The sequence below is a fragment of the Passer montanus genome, unplaced genomic scaffold, assembly GCF_014805655.1.
Source record: "Passer montanus isolate IOZ18808 unplaced genomic scaffold, ASM1480565v1 scaffold5, whole genome shotgun sequence".
NCBI lineage: Eukaryota > Metazoa > Chordata > Aves > Passeriformes > Passeridae > Passer > Passer montanus.
In genome coordinates, this window is record NW_024369929.1 from 9,900,823 (window position 1) to 9,922,790 (window position 21,968).

The 21,968-nt window shown below is 41.4% G+C and overlaps 1 protein-coding gene across 5 annotated transcripts in view; it reads right to left on the reverse strand.

The window, feature by feature from the left end:
- The window catches only part of ARNT2 (aryl hydrocarbon receptor nuclear translocator 2), a 96,993-nt gene that overhangs the window by 43,161 nt on the left and 31,864 nt on the right, over positions 1-21,968 (reverse strand). For 4 of the 5 annotated variants that reach the window (XM_039723331.1, XM_039723330.1, XM_039723334.1 and 1 more), the window contains exons 4-6: positions 20,230-20,274; positions 17,529-17,742; positions 15,449-15,662 (exon numbers count right to left, since the gene is read on the reverse strand). In XM_039723331.1, the coding sequence (XP_039579265.1) occupies positions 15,449-15,662; positions 17,529-17,742; positions 20,230-20,274 (473 nt within the window). The remainder of the gene's footprint in view (positions 1-15,448; positions 15,663-17,528; positions 17,743-20,229; positions 20,275-21,968) is intronic. The other variant, XM_039723335.1, reaches the window with a different exon arrangement.

Consider the following 21,968-nt stretch of genomic DNA (forward strand, 5'->3'; position numbering starts at 1 on the left):
AGGATGGATTTGAAGTTTAACACACTTCCCTCCCCTGCACTGGGCAGTCTGTCACATTTTCTATAGCCAAAGTCACAGTCAGTTTCTCCATCCCACCAACTAATCAGCCAGTTTAGAGAAATAAAATACCATCAGGCAGCAGAAAAATTCATTCATAAATGAAGGCATGATACAATAAAGCACATAATAACAGGATATATGTGCAGGATCCAAAGCTGTCCATGCCAACTGGCCAGTCAAATCAAACCAATAAAAGCAACATTCTCTTAGGACAAAATAACTTTGTCATACACACAAACAGAAGAAAAGTTGTCTTCTGTGCACTTCCTTTTTTCATTGCAATGCAAATTCTTGAAGAGACACCAGTATTAATTTATCTAGTTTTGTCATCCAAGAGCATCTATAACAAAAAAAAAAAAAAAAGAGAAAGGATATTTTACAATTACGTGGCCACTAAGTCTAAAATTGCTGACACATGTTCCTTTTGTCTGGAATCCCCAACAACAAAAGCCAGAGTTTTTAAATTTAGCTTTTTGTTGGCAATGTCTTTAAAATATGTACCAGATAACAAATAGAGTTCTAAATTTTGCCCTAACTTACAAAATCACTGCAGGGGGTACGTGAGTCAGAGAGATGTTTGCTGTACTGATATTATGACAAAGCTCTCTCTGCAGCTTGTTTCAATAGTCCAGCATGCACATGTCAACCTTGTAGAGCTCTAATAATATACCACAGATTCTGAAATAGAACAAGCAGTTTGTGTCACATCTGTTAATAGAATCTTATGATCAAATTATATTTAAAAAGAATTATAGATTAATCACAGCTAAATATCAATATACAGAATTATAATTAATTATAGATTATTACACTAAATCAAGCCAACTGGCATAAACTGCACCTTAGTCACATGCCCAGCTCAGCTGGCATATCCTGATGTCACAGAAATAGCTCTGTCACAGAATCATAAAGTATTCCTATCTCTGTTCCAGAATCCTCAGTGATAAATGCTCATTTAGGTTTCTCCATGGGACAAACACAAAGCATGTGTAACGCTGAACCTGGAAATTATATTCTTATTAATAAGAAATATTCCAGGATGCTCTGACAACTTCTGTTAACTGATCAGTGCATGTGTGTATTTTTTTAAAATTTCTCATTCCAGTTTCTTCAGAAGAGCCATTTAACAGCCCAGTGCCACCACCAGCTGGATCCTTTACGAGCTTCCCCATAAACTGTTAATTGCATGTAGCTCATTTTCATGTTAAACTTTTCCCCTCTCCAGCTCCAGACACAACCCTGGGATGCAGCAAGTGCAGGAGCACTGCTGTGACTGACACTGCTGTCTTATTGCCCTTTACAGCAGCTGCACAACTCAGAGGAAACCAGAGTTTGCTCTGCTGAGAAAGGGAAAGCAAATAAATGAGCACAATGCTGATTAAAATGGGCACATAAATCTCTTTGGCTGGTCTGGGTATGGTTGATAATTTGTTGAAATCTCCCCACTGCAGTCCCCATCCAGAAGGCAGTATTGCTTCAACTTGTAATAAACCAGTTGTTCTCCAAGCAGGAAACCACTGTGTGATCCAGGAACCTGATGTCAGCTGCTGTGCCAGGAAAGGGCTGGCACACGGAGCTGAGGACAATGGGCAAGTTCATTATCTGGGGAGAATTAGAGAAGCCACATAAAGCTCTTACCAGGAAAGAGATAACAGATTCAAGTACTGAGAACATGTGCCAGAAACATTTCCTGCAGGGTGTTTTTCAAAGATGCTCTAAAAACATTCTCATGATGATCAAGGGGCAAATGTTCACGTTGGCACTGATGTGTCCCTTGTGTGTGCAGCGACTGGATTATGCAAACCTTCCCCTTTTGGGTCTCCAGTTGCTACTGGGAATGTTCAAACTTGTGTTCTGCGCTTGCAACGCTTTGAAATGAACCTAAGCCAAGGATTGGCCTGGGCCTACTGAAGTTCATGGGGTTTCAAATCTGGGAATTTGGCTCAAATCCACTTTCACACAATAGCACCAGCCTGTTAGAAAATTTTCCCCCATGTTCATGCAATGCATGCAAAGGTTTATAGCCTGGTAATCAGACACAGTCTGTTCTTTTAACATTTTTCAGGTTTTCTTTTTTTTTTAAATTCAAAACTCCATAAGCTTCAACACCTAATTCTACCACAAATGCTTTTTTTCTCTGCTGGATCCCCAGTTCCTAAGAATGCTGCAGTCTTTAAATGAAAGAAGGGTTGTTACATAAGCACATTCTTCTGCAAGGATTTCAGTGCAAGTTGAAATGGTTTGGTCTAAAACAACCATACAGTGCCCACATCCAGTCTGCAGCATGGAAAAACCCAGCTCATAGATCTCAGAAGAAATTTGGTTTGGCCTCACATGCACAGAAATACTGCTGGCAAAGCACATGATACAATTTTCCATTTCCCCCTAACTCATCCATAGATGGACTCCTGTCTTGCATAGAATCATGGACCTGACAGGGAAACAGTTCTGAATTAACATATGGTCTCTCACCTTGACCTCAATACCTTCAGCAACCCAGCAAGTTTCACCTTTTAGATGGCAATGTCTTGTCTTACACAGAAGAAGTTAGATATTTCATAATTATTCTCAGCCACTGATTGTCCACATATTTCTTTCCAGGAAAAATAAAATAAAGGATAAACTAAGTTTGGGTTGGACAAGATAACAAAAGATGACTTTGTGTTCATCAAAAATACTCCACAGGCTGCTCAAGGAAGACAAACAGAACACAGGAATACTGCACCCATAAATCCTTATAAAAACTAAAACCATCTTTATTCTACTAGAAGAGCGGAAAAAGCAAGAGCAGGATGGAGGAAAACAAGAGGAAATAATTAAAAATAAAAACAAAGTAATGGTCAAGGTACTGTTGCTGCTGAACACAGCTCCAAATGTAAGCTCACCCTCAAACTGAAGGGTCAGAGAACAAAGGATTTCCGTGGTGATGTTCTGTATCAGTACATTAAGTCCTTAAAAATTAGCAGAAAAGATCAGCTTGAAAATCTTTGACTGCTCTACAGTTTGTAGAGAATCAAGATCCGGGTCACTGTTTGAGATAAACAGTCAAGTTAAAGACGACAAGGTGAAACTCTTCTTGGAACTGCCATATATCAGTTTACACTGACTACAGCTGAGCATTCAGCTTTACACCAACTGAGGTGCTCAGCTGACAGAGCTCTTCTTCAAAACAACAGATGCATTACAAATACATAAACAAAACATCTCCAATAAGACTAAATAGCCTAAATTTGATCAATTTATATTAAATTATTCTTGATAAGCTTATGCCAGAGCAATTCTTCTGCATTAATTCAACAATTAAAACAAAACAAAACAAATTTACAATGTACGCCTCACAACTGTAAGAGATACAATTTTATCTCATGTTCAGTGCAACTCAGCAAGTGCTTTAAGCTCGATTAAGTGTAATAAATACACATCCACCCTGTGGATTTCAATATTAAAAAATTACAGAACACATTAAGAATTACAACTGCTTTGCAAACACAGCATTTGAAGACTCTCCTTCCAGGAACTCCTGTTTACACAAACCAGAAGAAGTTTGTATATTTGGCAATATACAAATATTTGTATATTTGGCAATATACAAATAGAACAATATACAAATTTTAAAAAACCCAAGACATGGACAGCCTTTTTTTAGCATTCTGGGGTTTAATATTTACATAAAGGCAAGGCTCATAAAAGCAAAGACTTACCTACCACACACATACCCATCTCAGAGTACACACCAAACAATGCAATCCTAATAAAACTGTACTGACAAAAAATGCATGTCTCCGCCCCCTCACCAAGAGGAAAGCAAAGAGATGAGCAAGAGGAACAGCATCAGTACTAAAAACACAGGTGAACTCAAGATAATCCTAACTTCAAATGACAAACTAAGGGCAGAAGCACCAGACTGGCTTCAGTTACCAGTGTACCCAGAACCAGTGCTGAGTTTTACAACCTCTCTTGCTCACATCACTGTCACAGTGCAGCTCCCAAGGCAATACACACTAAGCTGCTGTTTACTGTAACATTCCTCCTTCACATCTGTCAGAGTGAATGGTCTGTTCTCAGGCTGTCTCCCGGGTGGAGCAGGAGCCTCTGGTTCTGCCTGGAAGGTGTCTGCCAGCACAGGTCATCCCTACTGCTGCCACAGCCTTTATGGACCAGAATCACATCTCCATCCCTGGCTTACAGGAAGCTGAGGATGTGGCAGAGGTGAGGTGGAGGGACCAATGACAAAAATGGACACACTCCTATCATGTGGAGATGGTTGATGCAATCTAAATCTTACTGAGGACATGGCAGGGGTGAGGTGGAGGGACAATGACAAAAATGGACACACTCCTATCATGTGGAGATGGTTGATGCAATCTAAATCTTCCATGATATTAAAATCATGATTCTTTCAGAAGTTTCAAGGACCAAGAAGCGCTGCAGGTGGAAATGTCTCTCCATGTACACTTCTCACTCTTGATTCCCAGCTGGCCTGACTCTGCAAAGGATGGACCTGCCCACATGGGACTGCACCCTCCCAGCCTGCTGTGCAGCAGAACACCACTTGTACCTCTCCTCTGCCATACAGGATTTTGTGGCTGGCAAATTCTCCACAAGAATGAAGCCAAGGGGACATTGCTGTACAAATATCCCTTGAGAATACAGTAGAACTGTAAAATCAGTCAGCTCACACAGCCTGGAACGACATCAGGGACCACACAGGACTTCCCAGCTGTGATCATACTGCACACATACCAACCAAGACACTTGTGGGATGGCAGGGATAAAATGCAGTTGCTCTTGCTCTTTGGCTCTTGCTCCAAAGCTGGCACTGCCTTCCACCCAAATGTTATGAGACTGCTTTAGATCCCCCAGGCTGGGGCTTCCCTGGCCTCATGAGCCTGTTTTATCCTGCAGCAGGAAGCAGCCCCACAGCCCTACCCCACTGCACACACCACTACAGTGCAATACACTGATAAATAAATGTAACAATATACAAAATAAATAACTGTCTTGGAGCATGGATTTGCTGTTAGCAGACATCACAGCAGCTTCCAGAGGACTTTGACACCTTTACTGTCATTTAAAAGGTGAGGACACTGAACCCAAAGGAATCTCTCCTGCCTGCAGCCAGCAGCAGAGGCGCAGCTGGGAACAGGGTTCCAAGCTCACACGACTGACAAGAGTTCTCAAAATGCTGCAACTGTAGATAAAAACACTCAAAAGTATAATGCACAGTGATTCTCAGTAAGTCCATATAAATCTCATGACACCTATATGCTTAACAGGGCACAATCAGCTTAAATTTATGCTTCTAAGAGAAGACTACAGGCTGAATGTCCTATTTATGTGTACCAGCCTCTGGATATAGCAGTATAAAACCTGAAAGAAATTAGCCCAAAGACCACGAAGATGCTCAGAAGGTAGGAGCACCTTTGCTATAAAGGGAGAGCTGGATTGTCCAGCCTGCAGAAGAGAAGGCTCTGGGGTGACTTTAGAGCCCCTTCCAGCACCTAAAGGGAGCCTCCAAGACAGATGGAGAGAGATTTTCTACAAGGGCATGGAGTAAAAGGACAATGACAAATGCCTTTAAGCTGAAGAAGGGCAGGTTTAGATTAGACATGAGGAAGAAATTCTTCACTCTGAGCATGGCAAGGCTCTGGCACAGATTGCCCAGAGAAGCTGTGGATGCCCCTTCCCTAGAAGTGTTGGATGGAGCTCTGAGAAACTTGGTCTAGTGGAAGGTGTCCCTGCCCAAGGAAGGGGGGGAGCATGGAATGAGACTTCAAGATCCTTTCCAAGCAAAACTATTCCATGGTTATAAATATAAACCATCAAAGCTCACTCTCCTCACTAGCCTAGCTTCTCAGGGGGATTACTTGAACCTCTCTAAATATGCTAAGGTTTACATCATCTAATTGCAAAAGGCGTTGTATAAGCATTAGAGTCAAGTTATGACATCCCTACAATAGAATGAAGAGTTGATCCAATCAACAGCAAAGTTTAAAAAAATAAAAAATAAGTAATGCAACTGAAATGCACCTATTTTTAAATATCTGTCTGTTCCCTACTTACCAACTGGAGACACTGACCCACAAGGGGGAAATTGAAAAGCTTTCTCACCCCCTCTTGTTTTTCAATAAGAAACCCCTCATGTTACACAGTTGTTTGCTTAATACAACTTGTTATTACAAAAGCTCATGAGGCTGGAAGGTCCCTGCTGTGCCTGCCTTCATGTTTGACTAACCAGTCTGCATCATGTCATTCTCCACAGTGTTGGGCAAATATGCATCATTTTAATTAAATTAAAAAGGAAACTATGTGGGCTTTTGAGCCTTGCTATTCAGTTAATTTTCAGGGACTATCTGAAGGGATTGTGTTACAGATCACATGCAAGTCTCTTTGCTGATGGACCTGGAAAAAGTGGACTTGAAACTGGAGCAAATAATTCAAAGCATATGTTGAAAGTTAAGTTATAACACCAAAAAAAACCCTCAAAAAACCAACCCATAAAACATTTTAACCAAATGTATTTTGAACTCTCAAGAATGGTTACTGAAAGTATGGGGCACATTCAGAATATTAAGTAAAACAGCTTACTGAAGCCCACACAGATCATAAATACAGATGTATTTATGTGTAGACATACACAGCATCTATCTGTGATCTCTGCAGGTGTTTTCATTCCCAAAACAAGTACCTATGACAAAGTTCATGGCTCCATGATTTGAGCAGTTGGGGCAGCCCTTCTGCAACAAATATCAGATGTACCTGAAGGAAAGACTGAGCTGGAGAAAACTATCACAGTAACACCTGTACAAACAGCTCCTCAAAAGACAGTTGGACTTTCTAGAAAAAGGGATGGAAACCCCAGACACTCCAAAGCACCATCAGCAGATACTCCCACGACAGAACAGCTATCCAAAACAACACTAAAATACGTAATTTACTCTTTTACCATTGACAGCTGCATAATAAATCAATACACAAATGTTGTAAGTAGCTTCTAAACTAACCTATTTGCTTCACTTGGATGCTCAACAAGAAGCTTTACTGAAAAGCCCTTTTGCCAAAAAAGCTTCAGCTCCTGGCATTCTATATTACTTGTACTTCATTATCAAACTCAAGTAACTGGGATTTATGCTTTGTTAGTAAATACTAGTATTGTCTGAAATCTGGCTGTGGTGACACACCATGGAATAGTTCATTAGAGGAAATAATGACCACAAGATGACCTTGTAAGATATATTGCTGTGGACAGAATTAAATTTAAACACATGAGAAGGGAAAGAGAGGGAGGAGAAAAAGGCTCAAGGAGGCAGTCTGGTGGTTTTTACAGGCTACTTCTTTAGTTCAATTAAAATAAGGTGTGTGGGGCAAAACCCCCATTATAGGTTTTAATTCTCTTTTTGAAGACCAGACACTTAAAAATCACATGCAAAAGTCTCCACACTATGACAATAGAAAGAAGACTGTTTGAAGAAATAAGTTCACATCCCAGGACTGCAACAAAACAGATCAAATTAAAGAACTCTGCCTGTGGGCCATGCTCCCACCCTCGTTGTGAGCTGCCACACGGGAGGCTTTTCCCTCCAGGCAGCTCCAAGCAGGGCATCAGAGAGGAGCCAGTGGGAGCTGTGGTTTCAGCAAGCTGGTGGGAGGCCAGGGAAGGACCAAAGACCTTTGCTGCCACAGAGCTGACCCTCAGCTAAGGATGGAGAGATGACAGCAGCACGGGATGACCAATTTTATGGGTGGAATATTCCTACACACAAGGCACTCCTCCTCCCCACGCCTCCCTAGGCTGCTACTACAGCTCAACACCAATAATAAAATATTTCAGTGCCTTGTACTGACTTCATTGAGACAACACAACAGTCAAAGCTCCTGTTCCACAAGGCAGATGTTAAAGCTGCATTCTCCCAGCATGTGTTGCCATCAAAGCACTGAAGAACCTGAGAGGGTTTCAAGTTTGCCAGTGCCAAAACCCTCCAGGCACACTTGGACTGTTTTATTGGCAATGTGCTAACCAAGGAAGTTGTTCAGGTATTTGTAAAAGTCCAGTATTTTTGAAAGGGGGGAAACCCCACCAACTCCATATATCTCATCGTGTTTAACAAAACAGAGGAGGTTGAACAAATATTGAACATTAAAAAAGTACCCACCACCCTTGAAACCCAGCAAGTGAAAGTGATCCAGTCCAACATCTGTGATAACAGACCCAAGAATGCAGCAGCTTCCAAGTGGGAAATTCAAGGTGAAGACTGAATAGAAACAGCAACCACAAAACCCACTTGCATGTGTATGTCCAAACACCTGAAAATTCACCCTAAAAGCATTCCCTAATGCTAATCAGGTGTAGTAAGTTTGTCTCAGGAGTACTAGGCTAAAGCTGTTTCCTTGTTTTGGTAAAAGCATGTACTGACCTCTTTAAACCGCCATTATAATTACCAAAGTAATTTTAAAAAAATGCAAGTTATTATCACTGGTTTTTCTTCCAGTACTATCCACCCAAAAGGAATGTGTCAGCAGTGGGGAGACCACGGGTCACTGTGTTTGTGTAAGAGTTGCTTTTGAACTGCTTTCTACATAGTTGGCTTCTCCCAACATTTGGGATTCTTTCCCCCCCCCCAAGAAACAGCCCTAAAGACCAAAATTCTCTTGGAATATCTGAGAGATTAAATGTACCATACATTTAAAATATGATCATTTGAAAGTACCAATTCTTTGAGAGCAGACTGTTTTTTCTTATTTCTGTGTTACTGTCCAGTGTGTCAAAGGGCAGGAATGGCACTCTAGGATGCCCTACAGTCACAGGTTCCTTGTTTCCTGCCCTATTTCATTTACTTGCAAACAGAATGGGGATGGAAGAAGCAGGACATTCATTTCCTCCATCCTGCATGTACAAATCCACAGGCTAAACAGACTAAAGCTGAAAATCCACAAATTCCTATGCTTGGCACTGCCCATGTTCTAAGGCCATCTCTGGCTGGCACTGAGACCTTCCTGTTAAGAAAACAAGCAGTCCACAAAAATATGGGCAGGTCTTTTTCCCTGGAACAACAGAACAGCAATGAGCTGGTGTGGATGGAAAGTCTCACATCTGAAACATCCTCTTCACTCTCAGCAATGCCAGTGGGACCACATAACTCTGCTGAAAAACAGGTATCACATGATGATTTGGTAGTTGTCAACAACAAGGCAACTCTCTTTCCAGATTTCACACTTAAAAGACAAAAAGATGCCTTGCCAAAATGGGCTTTTTCTACAGTAAAAACAAACTGGAACCCAAAATATGCTGTCACATCAACCACACATATACATTCTATACATGGCAGTACGTTTCAGGAATTGCTCCTTCTTTTTCAGGTCGACCACAGTGTCACAGCATCTATTTTCAGAAATCTCTGTTACCTTCCATTGCAGGTACAATAATCCTGACACAGCTGTGTCCAGCCTCCAACTCTCCAAGGAATAAAGTGGGGGCTGTGTGGGTATGTGTGGGTGGAAAATCCCATAAAAAACTGAGTCAAGTCTTGGACAGTTCTGCAGAGACATAAAAGAATTCAGGACATATCATGTCTATGGAAACTTCCTCTCCTCTCCATCCCACCAGCTCTGCTGTGCGTTGTTTACTGGGTGCCTGCTTGTCTTCACTCTACAGGTTGTCATGCTTCGTGCACATTCAGTGAAAACCTCTGTTGTATCCTGGGATAAAAAGCACAAGTAGCTATTAACTCTCCATAAACAAAATATTATACAACTCGTTCCCTACCTGCCCAGAGGCAACTGTCTTACTAGGTCAGTCACCCTGTACTAAGATGTTAAAATCAAAAATGCTGGGATCTGGTTTTAATTCTCTGTTCTCTGACTTCCTCATCTGCTGGGCTGGGCACGTTTCAGAGACAGATGGTTCTTTAGGGTTCATGCTCTTAAAAGAGCTCACAGACAGAAGTAAAAAAAAAAAAATAAAGAAATCAAGTGCTGTCAGTTGAAACAGCCCTTCACACGCGGAGTATCTTTCTGATGCATAAACCTCTGACAAATGTGCTCTTCAGAACCAAAGGCTACAGAACAAAGTCCCAGAGGAGCTCTACAACAGCTTCTTGTTTAGTCAACTGCCTCAGCGAAAACATGCTTCCCTGAAAAAAGGATTTTTTATTTCTTTTCATTTTTTTTCCCAGAGAGCATTAAGAGCTCTAATGACTGATACTTCTGATTAAGAGAAGTATCAATCTTTGACAAGTATATTAATGTCTACAAAAGACAGACCTTCTGACAATATATTTTTGGTATAGAACTTTTGGCACAAATACCTGCAATAGACATTTTTACCCCTTTTTTAAAATAAATAGGCTGATCCAATTTTAAAGTGGATGTGGAGAAACTAATACAGCAGTTTGCCAACAGAGTGCAGAACTCAACCCATATATTCTTTTGGTAATATATTACTATTCCATTAAACATGAGTTTTACTATTACTGATGATGACGTTTAAGGCAGAACAGGATTGCATTTGTCAGGACTGTGTTTCTTGTCATGGCTCAACTCAGTCTTTGAATTTCTTTGGAGAATTTTATATGTGAAGCTAAATAGGAGTCTCATCCAGCTCTTCTCTGTATCAGCTGGAGTTCTAAATAATTCATGGAAAGTCAGAGTTCAAAAAACACATTTACATTCACTTGGCTGGCTGTCAATATGAGAACCATCCTCTTCCTTCTAAGAAAGATCATGCAGAAATCAGAGCTGGAAAACAGACATGGCAGCGTAAGGCAGCTCACAGCATGAAAAATCCTGCACTTATTTTTCAGGAAGATTGTGTGTTGAGGAGAAAAGTTATCCTAAATTTTCTCTTTCACATGGTTATTTATCATCTGTTCAGTGCTGTGGAATGTCTTACTCTGCCTCTCCACTGGTGAGCCCCTGGTCTCTGGCACCTCCCTCTTTTGAGCTTAACAGTTTTCTAATTTTTACAAATTGACTATCTACAACATCTGGATTTTGTGGCTGTGTCTACAAACTGCTTGGTAACAAGGGCTTGCAGCTGGACAGAAAACTGCCTAAGCTGAAATCATCCCTGCAAGACAACATGTTATTAGAAGGTTCTGTGAGACAGGTTCCCCAGTCCAAATCTATGCTTTTACAGCATGGAGTGATGCTTCCATAATATACATGAACCACAGAAAATTGTCACACAATGCTTTTTTCTTCTCAAGGGATGCCTATCAGCTCAACTTTTGCTGTGGTCAGTCACCATTTCCATCATAAATTTCTACTTTGTCACACTTAAAAAATATGGCAATAAAAGATCTTGCCAAGACTAAACTTGGCATACAAGTTCTGTCCAGAAGTAACCTCAACTAATCCTTGTCAGCTAGCAAGTGAAGTGACTTAGTCATTTTTAAATCACTTGAAAATGAAAGCTGTAGAGGTTCTGGTTCTCATAATTTTCTTGCAGTCACTGCTCTGCACTTTCACCACCCCTTAACTGTTCAGCTGGAACAGTTTGCAAGGACTCCAGGAGAACCCAACTGTCCTGAGAGCCTATGTGGCATGGGTGGGATGGCAAATGCCTCACCTAGGCACAGAGGCTGAGGCTGAAGGGAGATGTTATAGCTGGTTTCTATGTGCTGTGCTGCCTGCAGCCCAGGACTGAGGATAACAAACCTGGGTGCTTCCCATTTGCACCACTGGAGATGCTGGGTGCAGGAACAGGGGTCTTAGAGCCCTGACAAGCACATCTCAGACACGTCATGGAATCACTGGGAGTATTTCCAGGCAACCATACAGAGGTGTCTGTGCTCATCACTCTATTACTTCATGAACTACTTATGGAGAATTACATCTGTAGAAATCAGTCCTGCAAAGTGCTCTGGAACACTGCATTTTAACAAAAGGACAATTTATTACAATACTTACTTAGCCATTTTTTCCTGAAAGCTAATGTAGCAGAAGAATTCTTCAAAAGTGGCTTTTCTCTACACTTAAATCTAAATTCTGTCTGTTCCCTGTACCATTAGAGATTTGCTGTCTGCATCTGAGAGGCTCTCACTTGCACTGGGACTGAGCCTGCACCTGAACCCAACATCCCCCAAGTTCCACCAGTGCACCCTGAGCTCAAAGAGGTCTTTGCTAATGGATCCTCCCGTGGGATCTGATCTTCATCCATATTTGAAGTGATTTATTTTGACATCTGCAGATTTTCAAGAACAAAGAGGGAAAATGAATTATCACTCTGAATATCTCTGCCCCATTCTGATTAATCATGCATATGACGCACATAAAAACTTCTTGGGAGCTCAATTTTTTGCCATCATCATGGCTCAGCTGCTCTTTTCTAGATCATTTCTAACTGTTCATACACTTCACAGTTCAGCTTTCCTGTTGCTACAATGTGTTAGCAATTAATGCACAATAAACAAGCAGACAATTGTTCCAATTCCAGGGAATAAAACCTCCAAGGACACAAAATTAAATATAAACTATCCATCCTTCCCCATATCCTAAAATTTCAAGGAAGAGCAACCAATTAACTCCCCAAACACATCACGTGGTTGAGGCCATGGTTAACAGGTACTTCAATTTGACATACATTTTACAGCTCCTGAAGTCCTGTCTCCTCCTAACTATTCACTTCCTGCTTCTCCTTGGTGTCAGCACTCAGAAGAGTTTGAGAAACCCCACGATCAGGTGGGCCAAAGAGCTGTCTCTACCAAAACCAAGGGGTTTTAACCTAGTTTAGCTTTCAGCAGGTCAACCCCTTGATGTGACTCATATGTAAGTACCACAGAAATGCCAAAGGAGGAAAGGGTGAAATGAGGTGAGGATTGCATAAGCTGTGTGACTGCCAAAGAAATGCTCATGTGAGCACAGCCCCAGTCCCACTCTTATTCCTGGGGGCAGAAATGTGAGCGGGAGCCTGCTTCCTCCTCTGGCTTGTTCTTTGTCCCTCCCCGTTGGCAGTGGCAGCCTCCCAAGTTCTCAGGGTCTGGAACAGCATCTCTGGATAAGAGGACTGCTAAGAGGCACTAGGAAAATCCCAGCAACACCACACTAATGATCAGCACTTGTAACAAGACAATTACAACCAAAGGACACTGCTCGGATCTGCTGCAGGGCAAGTGAAGTTTCTCTTTAGTCAAAATGCTGTCACTGCTTTCCCAGCTCAAGGGCTGAAGGGGGAGGTTATAGCATGGAGAAAATGGACCCTGAGAAAATGAGGAAGAGAGCAAAATTAAAAATCATACATACTGTTACACTTTCACTTGAAAATCTTTTCCCTAAACAGATCCCGTGCTCAACAGCCAGACGTCACTACAAGATGAGGAGATTCCTACTGCCTGAAGTGAACTTTGAGCAAAAAACACTCTAGATGCAGCTGACTGCCTTGTGGTTTCCATCCCTTTCAAGCTCCACACTGCCCTTTGTTCTGCATGAAACATGCCTTTGGAAAGCCAAGGAAAACTTGGTTTAATAAATACCAAATTAGAGGAAATGCATTTGCCTCCTTGACATCTTTTGAAATGTCACTAAGACACACATTATTTCAGGTCACTGCAAGATTTGATTCAGTAATTGTTACAAAGCTGCTGCTCTCAATATGGCCTGTGCTACAGCAAGGGAAGTGTAACTGGCTGAAAGGACTCTAAAATCACCTTTCTCCTAGAAAGGCATCTCATAGGAGCAAGAGTGATGGTGCCTGCAGCTTATAAACAAATTGAGGCTGGACTGACAGTACTTATAGAAGACTGCTTCTCTTATTTAGTAGTACCTTGTAGAGTGGAGGAAATACAAGTTTAAAATAATAAATCTAGAACTTTCTGGTGGTCTGTATGCTCCACAAACTACAGAACTACTTGTAAACAAAATTACTTTACTTTACCAGCCACATCTTTAAAACAAAAGTACTCAAAAAGCTGAGCAGGCGACCCTGCTTTCCTCATGCTGGGCAAACGTTCAGCTGTCCATGTACACCAAATTTACAGGCCTTCTGTGTCACTCTGACAACTCCAAAAGATTCAGGCAGGGAAAAGATTTAGCTCTATAAATACTATTGAACTTCTCTTTCCACTGGCCACAGATCAATTCAGTGCAGAAGAAAAGCTCATAGCTAAGGCTGGAAAAAATACAGAGTCGGGTTTTCAGAAGTGCTCTGCATGTGTCTCATCCAGCTCTAGTTTGATCAGGTTAAGTCCCATAACTGAGACCTTTTGGAAGTCAAAACATGACTGTTCACTGAGGCTCTGGAGTAATTGTTTCTTGGACAAGATGGTATGTATGCTAAAACGTATTACAGACTGCATAATAAAAACAGAGATTGTGCTCTTTTGCAAGTCTCATGGCATGAAACTCAGCTGTTTTGCCCTGCACAGGTTCCCCTAACTGTTCACTTGGTTTCCATCCATCTGGAATTTCACCACAGAATTTTGCTTTGAGCTTCCCATTTGAATACACGAAAGCTCTGCCAAAACCACATCACATTCAAACCACGGGAAATCATGAATTTGGCACTGTTTTGACATGGAAGCTGTAAACAGTGTGCAGGTTCACTCAAAACTGGATCGCTGTCCTTTGAGTTATGAAATTCAACAAAACTTCCAGCAAACCAGGTCAGTTTTAGCTACTAAAGCAAAGAGAAATTATGTGACTCCTGCAAGGATCAGGGGTTTTTTAAATATCATCTCCTACGTTTTTTCCTTCAGCTATAAACATAATACGTGAAGACTAAAAAGAGAAGTTTCCTCCTTTCCAAGTTTGAGTTACAACAGGATTTAGCTAATTCTCACAGCTCTAACATACACATCCTATTAAAGACAAGGTGGTTTCCTATTGGCAGCTTTGAGCATGAATAATTGTAAAAGTCAGAGTTGTAGATATGAATATGGTTTAGTTTTATGTGCAACATGATAGGTAATAAACTTTCAGGTAACTTACACTACTGCACAGGAGCCTCATGATTAAAATCCAGCATATTTTCAGTTGCCAAACACTGGATTTTTTCCCCTCAAGATTCCAGTTAGCAAACCACAAGGAACTTGTATGAAAACAGAAAAGTCTGAAGTATGATTTTTGACTTCAAATTAAACACTGCAGTCACAAGTTCACTGGGGATGAAATGAAAACAATCTACATTTCCAGACCAAGCCTGAGAACAATCCAGATTCCAAACTAGATTTTGAATGCAGAGCTACATGAAGGTGGTTTGACTGAAGTCAATGAATAGGAAGCAAAATGCAGTCACTCAACAAAAGATTTATATTACTGTACTGCCTGCAAGAAAACACAGCTTAATCTAGCCAAGTTTCACTTTAACCAGATTTTTACACCTGGCACTCTGAATGTCAGGAAAAGCTCTCCAGGGATCCTGAACACACAGAAGCAGCCATCAGCCATATCTGACCTGTCATGGAGTTTTCAGATGTACACAGTTGCTCTCGCAGCTTTTCCACATCATCTGGATGAACCTGCTCGTACAAAGTGCTGCCAAACCACTCTGACTGGGGCTGGTTCAGCACAGGAGTCACAGAGTCTGACACGTAGATCACTCTCCCCGTCTCAGCTGCAACTACAAACAGGAACCCATCTGCAGCCTCCAGGATAAGGTGTTTCAGTTCCTTCCAAAGAAAGGATTTGATTAGAATGCTGGCAAGGAAAGGGAATTAAATATAACATCTGTCACTGTCAGAGAATATTGTTTTCTTGTGATCTTAGTAGCTGAACAAAACTGAGACGAAATTTTCACTGATGTAACAATACAACTAAACTTGCAGCAAGGCATAAATTGCCCATCTCAATAACAAAAAATGTTTTATTTTCCATTCTTGCCTTTCATCTGGATCTCCATGCACTTAAGGAAAATAAACAACTAATACTCACTGTACAATCTGTGCTAGGCATCTAACATTAAAAAATAAAAAGATATTTCAGAGTGCAAACAGAGGAAATGAACAGCTCTAACTCACGGCACACTCATGCCTTAATTAAAAGTTCTGAATAATTTAGTTGGAAAGAAGGCAATAAGACTTTCTAGTTTGGTTCTCCCTGGCCCTACTCAGGATGAGCTCTGTTTGTAAATTAAACAGCCACCAGATAAAAGGCAGAAAGTGTAATGGGAATGAGGAAAGAATCCCCAGCCTCTTCTTCCATTAAGGGCCTTGAGCCACTACACAAGAAGGTTCTGGAGGTTTTCCAGCCTCTGAGTATGAAGCCTCAGCATCACCCAGAAATACTCCCTTTCCTTAACAGAGCTTGAAAACCTCTCATGGCAAAGGATGACAACTACCACTCCAGTTCCTGCAACAGAAGCTGGAACAGCCTTTGGTGGCTCCAGTGACCACCAGAGCTTGTTAAGATCCTGCACCTGGAACTCAAACACGGAGTCCCATTCCAGGCGGGACGGCTCAGCAGGGTTAGTGTGACAGTGGCAGGTATTGCTGATAAGGTGAGGATAAAAATCTGGCTAACCACTAAGAAATGGATAACTCATCTCAAGAAACACTCAACAGATTGTCAGCTTCTGCTGCTTTGTTACAGAGAAAGCACACTGACCCCAAATTACCCACTAAACAAAAAACCTCATAGCACAGCTGGCCACACTACACTGAGGACAGTATAATCAGTTTTGCACATTATTAAAAAAGATGAAAGCAAACTCTGTAATTCTGCAAGATTTAGAAAATGAAAAAATTGCAATAAGAAGTGACTAGGGTGTGCCACCAGCAGAATGGCACAGTCCCTCCAGAAACACACTCCAGGAGAGCTGGAATAAGCAGTCGTGAGCACTGAGAGGTCAGCAGCAGCTGCTGTTTATCTAAGAGAAAGAAGTATTGCCTCCAGCCATAACTTCCATGTGTAAGTGCTTAAATCACTTCAGACCACAAAAATGAACACTACACCCATAGGACTTCGAAAACAATGGAGGTGGGTAGGAATTTTCAAAGTGCTCAGTAAACACAGTTTTCCTTCAAGCACTGGGTGCATCTTCCTTCTTCTATCAAAAATATAACCAAGAAGTACCTCAGCCAGTAGAGATGGGATTCATCTCTGCCCAGTTCAGCTGCTGGGAGCTCCAACATTAAGACTAAATGATGTTTTCAACCTTCCTCTAATCCCCAGAGAGAGAGGCAGGTCTTTCCAGACTAATTTTTACTTATTTTAGAGAATCTCTGTTAGGATGGGAAGAACCCAGATCTGAAGGTGAAAATTCCTTTCTGTGAGGCAGTGAGTGACTTGTTTTTCAGATGGACAGATCGCAATGGTAAGAATACCAATTTGCTTTTCCAAAATGAAAGATCTGTCAGTGTTAAGATCAAGTCCAAACAGTGACAAAAAACTGTCTGTATTCACACCTTAGATATGTAACTGGTACCAGCTGCTACACTACAGTGAAGGATCAAGCTGAGGCTCTACTCCTCTCAGCATTTCTCACACCTTTTAAGACCAAAAAAACCAGGGTTAACCAAAATTTTTGTAAATTCTACCTGTTCTGTAAGAAAGGAAGGCTTGTAAGCTCCATCAGTAGATTTGTTTCCAGTGCCCCTCATGGACTTCATGTGGGAAACAGCCATGCGAAGAATGGTCAGCTTGTCGGGCTTTCGAGCCAGGGCGCTGCACGTGGGCACCATGTCCGACAGCTCGGTGATGTACTGGGTCATCTTATTTCTCCTGCGCCTCTCAATCTCACTGTGATTCTCCCTGAGCATTTAAAGAAACACCAAAGCAACAGAAAAGAGACGTGAGCGGTGTAAGAATCTCAGCTGGAGGTAATGAATCATAATGCTTCGCACTTGTTTTGCTGTTTGCACCCCAGGAGAGCAAAGTGCTTTACAAAGCAAACCACTGTTATCCCTCCGTTTACAGACAGAAAATCCAGGCCACAGACAGATAAATATGATTTGCCCATAGCTGTGAAAAGAACATGTATTTCTATTTATTGGCTTGTGGCCTTAATCTCTTAACCAGTTTAATCTCCTTTGGTTTAAGGACAAAAATGAAGTAGAAATATGTGAGGAACTAACATCTGCCAACTCCAGTCAAACTCCCAGATTTGCCGCGATGCATCTCTCAGCTGCTTATAAAAGGTGTCCTTTAGAGGAAACCTCTCACTTACAACTGGATCAGGTCAGCAGGAAACATCAGCACTGACTTATGAAAAAAGCCCATTCAGTAACAACACAGATCCCAAAAAATGCTGTTTGGAACACCCCACACCCCTGCAGGAAGTCACTACATGCCTGCAGGATCAGACTGCATCACTGGGACCATATATGGGATAACAATACATACAAAAAAAATCCCAATAAATAAATAAAATAAGTACGAAAGACAGCAAGTAAACAGCTGGCTTGTCAGACATAGACTGGAATTTATGTTCAGGGACAATTTAGCACAGCAGGGAAGCAACAATGACAGTACTTGATGCTGCCCCGAGTTGGGCTAGGCTGCAATGTTCTCATCCTTTAGAGGAATCATATGGCTGAGGTGGTGAGTCAAATTTGAGAAATCCCAAAATGGACACCCACCAGAATCTTTCAGAAATAAACATCTCAGAGCTCAGTTTTCCCATTCTGGAAATCATACCAATATATACATCTGAAATGGTCCAAATGGACCTAGAATGCTTCAGTGCCCAGCACTGATTCTTCTCATACTGTACCTGTCAGGTGGCAGCTAAATACAAGTACACGACAGGTAGATGATGCTTCAGTTGTCAAAGCAGCATCTTCCACTGATTTCAATGAGCTGTGCATGGCATTGTCTTGTGGGATCGCTGGCTGATCCAACAAGATGTGACAGGTGATCACTTGGAGAGTCCACCAGCATTGACTGATGTGATAACACAACATTAAAAGAAACTGCAACATTCTTTGGAGTTGACTGCTATGAAGACTGACTATGAAAGCAGAAGCTAGGCTTGGCACACTTTTTGGATACTTTACGAATTAAGCCTTTTCTTAAAATTCAGGAAAGAATTGTATGCTGCTTCCTGAAATAGAAGAATGCAAGGGCTTGCCCTGCTTTTTCCTGCCCCTGCACATACAGGTGTTACATGCATGAGGCACAGTCTGCAGAAACAACACTTGTCAGAGCTACATGCACAGTTGTTGTTCCAATGCTTACTGTGTGATATGCAGAAAATCCAGCCATGACAGCCCATGGCTGCTCAGTAAATTACAGCCAAGCCTTGCCTGAGGTCACTGTCCAGGACACTGTAATAGTGAACTTTTCACCTGGCTGAGGAACAGCCCTTGTGTGGGTCTGCACAGATGCAGGAGGGAACAGGGGGAGTTGGGTCATACACACAGCTGGTGTGACAGTGCACATGTACACAGAGCACACGTGTGTACATGCCAGCTGGTACATGCGGATAAATATGGACACAGGGAAGATAAAAGCATTTTTACATGATGAAAGCTTGCTCTAAGTTCAGCATTTTCACAGAAGCGGTGGTTAAGAAAAAAAGAGAGAGAGACAAAGAACAGACAGATTCAACATACATTTCACACTTATAAGTACATCATACATTGTCTACCACTCAAGTATTTTAGCACTTCTGGACATTGAAAACCACCATTATAGAGACTAAACAAAGAGACTCTAAAAATTCCTGAGAGAAAAGGAGTATCCCAATAGTCCACTTCATTTAAGATAGAAAGTAGTAGCATGTTAATCTACTGGCTGTGGAAATGTTCAAGAAAACAATACCCCAAAAGTTTCCTGAAACTAATTCAAATTTAAAGCCTTAAAAGAAAAAGAGGGGCTGTGCTGCTCTTCTAAAGTGTGTGTCCTAGGAACCCTGGCATTCACAACCTTGTACAGAATGATGTCCTAATTCTGTCATTTCAACTTTGTTTTTATAGTGAAATTACGAAGGGACATTAAATTTTGGGATACAGGGGAGCCAATCCAAAACCACTATGGGTTTGTATTTCTGACTTCAAGCAGTTTTGGAACAGCCAAAAGATCAGTATGAACAGCACCATATAAAAGAAAAATGGGGGCAAACCATATCTGACTTCCCTTTTTCCTACCTTTCCCTTCTGTGTCAGCAGCACTTTGATCATCATCCCACCTAAAACAGAATAACCATCTCTCTAAGCTAAGGCACACGTACTGAGATTTTTTGGACACGAACATCCCCCTCTTTTCTCTCAGCAGAAGACCTCTACAGGACACGCCTACCTTGCAAACTTTTCCTTATCACCAGTGATTTGATCACCATCATACCTAAAACAAAAGATAGTACATCAATCAACAGGGGTTATGCATTGGTTGACAGCCAACACACAGCAGAAAGCAAAAAAATCCACAACTGCAAACCATTACAAATAACAGCAAGAAGAACAAAACAAAGGTATGAGAATGATAAGCAAAGAAAACACAGAGCCTGAACCAAGCCATGCTGAACCAGAAACTTCATTTGTATATTTAAAAAACTAGAAGACACATTTCAGTGGATTTAAGCAAACACTTTGACATACACTGATTTCTTGGGAAACTTAACAAGCAGCACCAGTACAGAAAACACCAGTGAGCTTTTATCCACAGCAGGCCATGAAATATTCATTGCTGTGCTGGCAGTGAACGGGCTGTATCTGTTCCAGCTTGCAACCACAGCTCCCTCCATTCAGCAGAGGGCACTGATGGTCTACAGATAACACAGGAGGGCAGAGACACGGCTGAAAGGTGATGTCTTATGTAAAGGAGCCTACAGGAAAAAGTTCTGTAGGTATGGACACTGTACTGACTGTCCTGGAGGCTGGCAAAAGGCAGGCAGGTGAAACTGCTGGGTAAATACAAGTGAAATTTAAACTAGCTTAATTCCCTAGAAGTAAACAGGTACCTCGTTCCTACTCAAATCAACAGAAGTTGGATGCCCAGGCAGGTATGTGTGGTGTTTGAGCAGTACCTTCATGGAGGAAATCCAGACCAATGAGACTGGTCCTGTGGGACTAAAGCTTCACTGTTTCTAAAGCATTGTCCCAAAGACAGGCAGCAATGTGACAATCCAATAAAAAATGACATGCTGCTCCTCCTTCTCTTTCCTAAAAAACACACTAATCATTTGGAATTGGATTTTGCTAGTTATGGAAAGACTCATTTGTTTGAAACAAAACTGCTAGTTCCAAAACACAAAATGTATGTTTTGGAAAGCACAAAAATAAGGTAATGGCTTTTCTAGAAGTGAAGCAATTGGATTTTGCTAGTTATGGAAAACTCATTTGTTTGCAATGAAACTGCTAGTTCCAAAACACAAAATGTATGTTTTGGAAAGCACAAAAATAAGGTAATAGCTTTTCTAGAAGTGAAGACTATAACTGCTCAAGAACAGTTAAATGAGATTTTGTATTAAAATTACACCTTTCAAAAATGATGTAATTTGTTACAACAGACAGCCTATGAAAGTCCCATGTATCAGCTAAAACAGTAATACAGCCTAAACAAGCATGCTTTCCTCTTCTAAAAAATCAATAGTGAACTTTTTCTTTTCTTCTGTCTGAAATGCATTAAAACTAATTTTAAGGGATCCACCTATGCAAGTTCCTCATTCAAACAGTGAAGACAACACTTCAGCAAGCCTTGAGCTGTATTTCTTCATGCTGTGTTCAACACCAGCGTCCTCAGAACATTCAAGTGACAGCACCACTTTACTCCCCTTGACTCTGCCCAGAGAACAGACTGAAGCTGAATAATTTTCAGCAAAAAGACCAATTCAGTGAGGCATGGGCACATTACAGGGGAAGCACATGCACAGGCTCTGTGTGAGGATGAGGTGCCATGCAGGGATACCTGAGCTGAGCTGGAAGCCCTGAGAAGCAGAGTGTGTCACTGCCATGGAGCACTGTGCTAACATCACCTGCCTGGGCCTTGGCTACTCATCCTTCTCTGCAATAACTGAAGATGTTATTGCCTCCAAATAC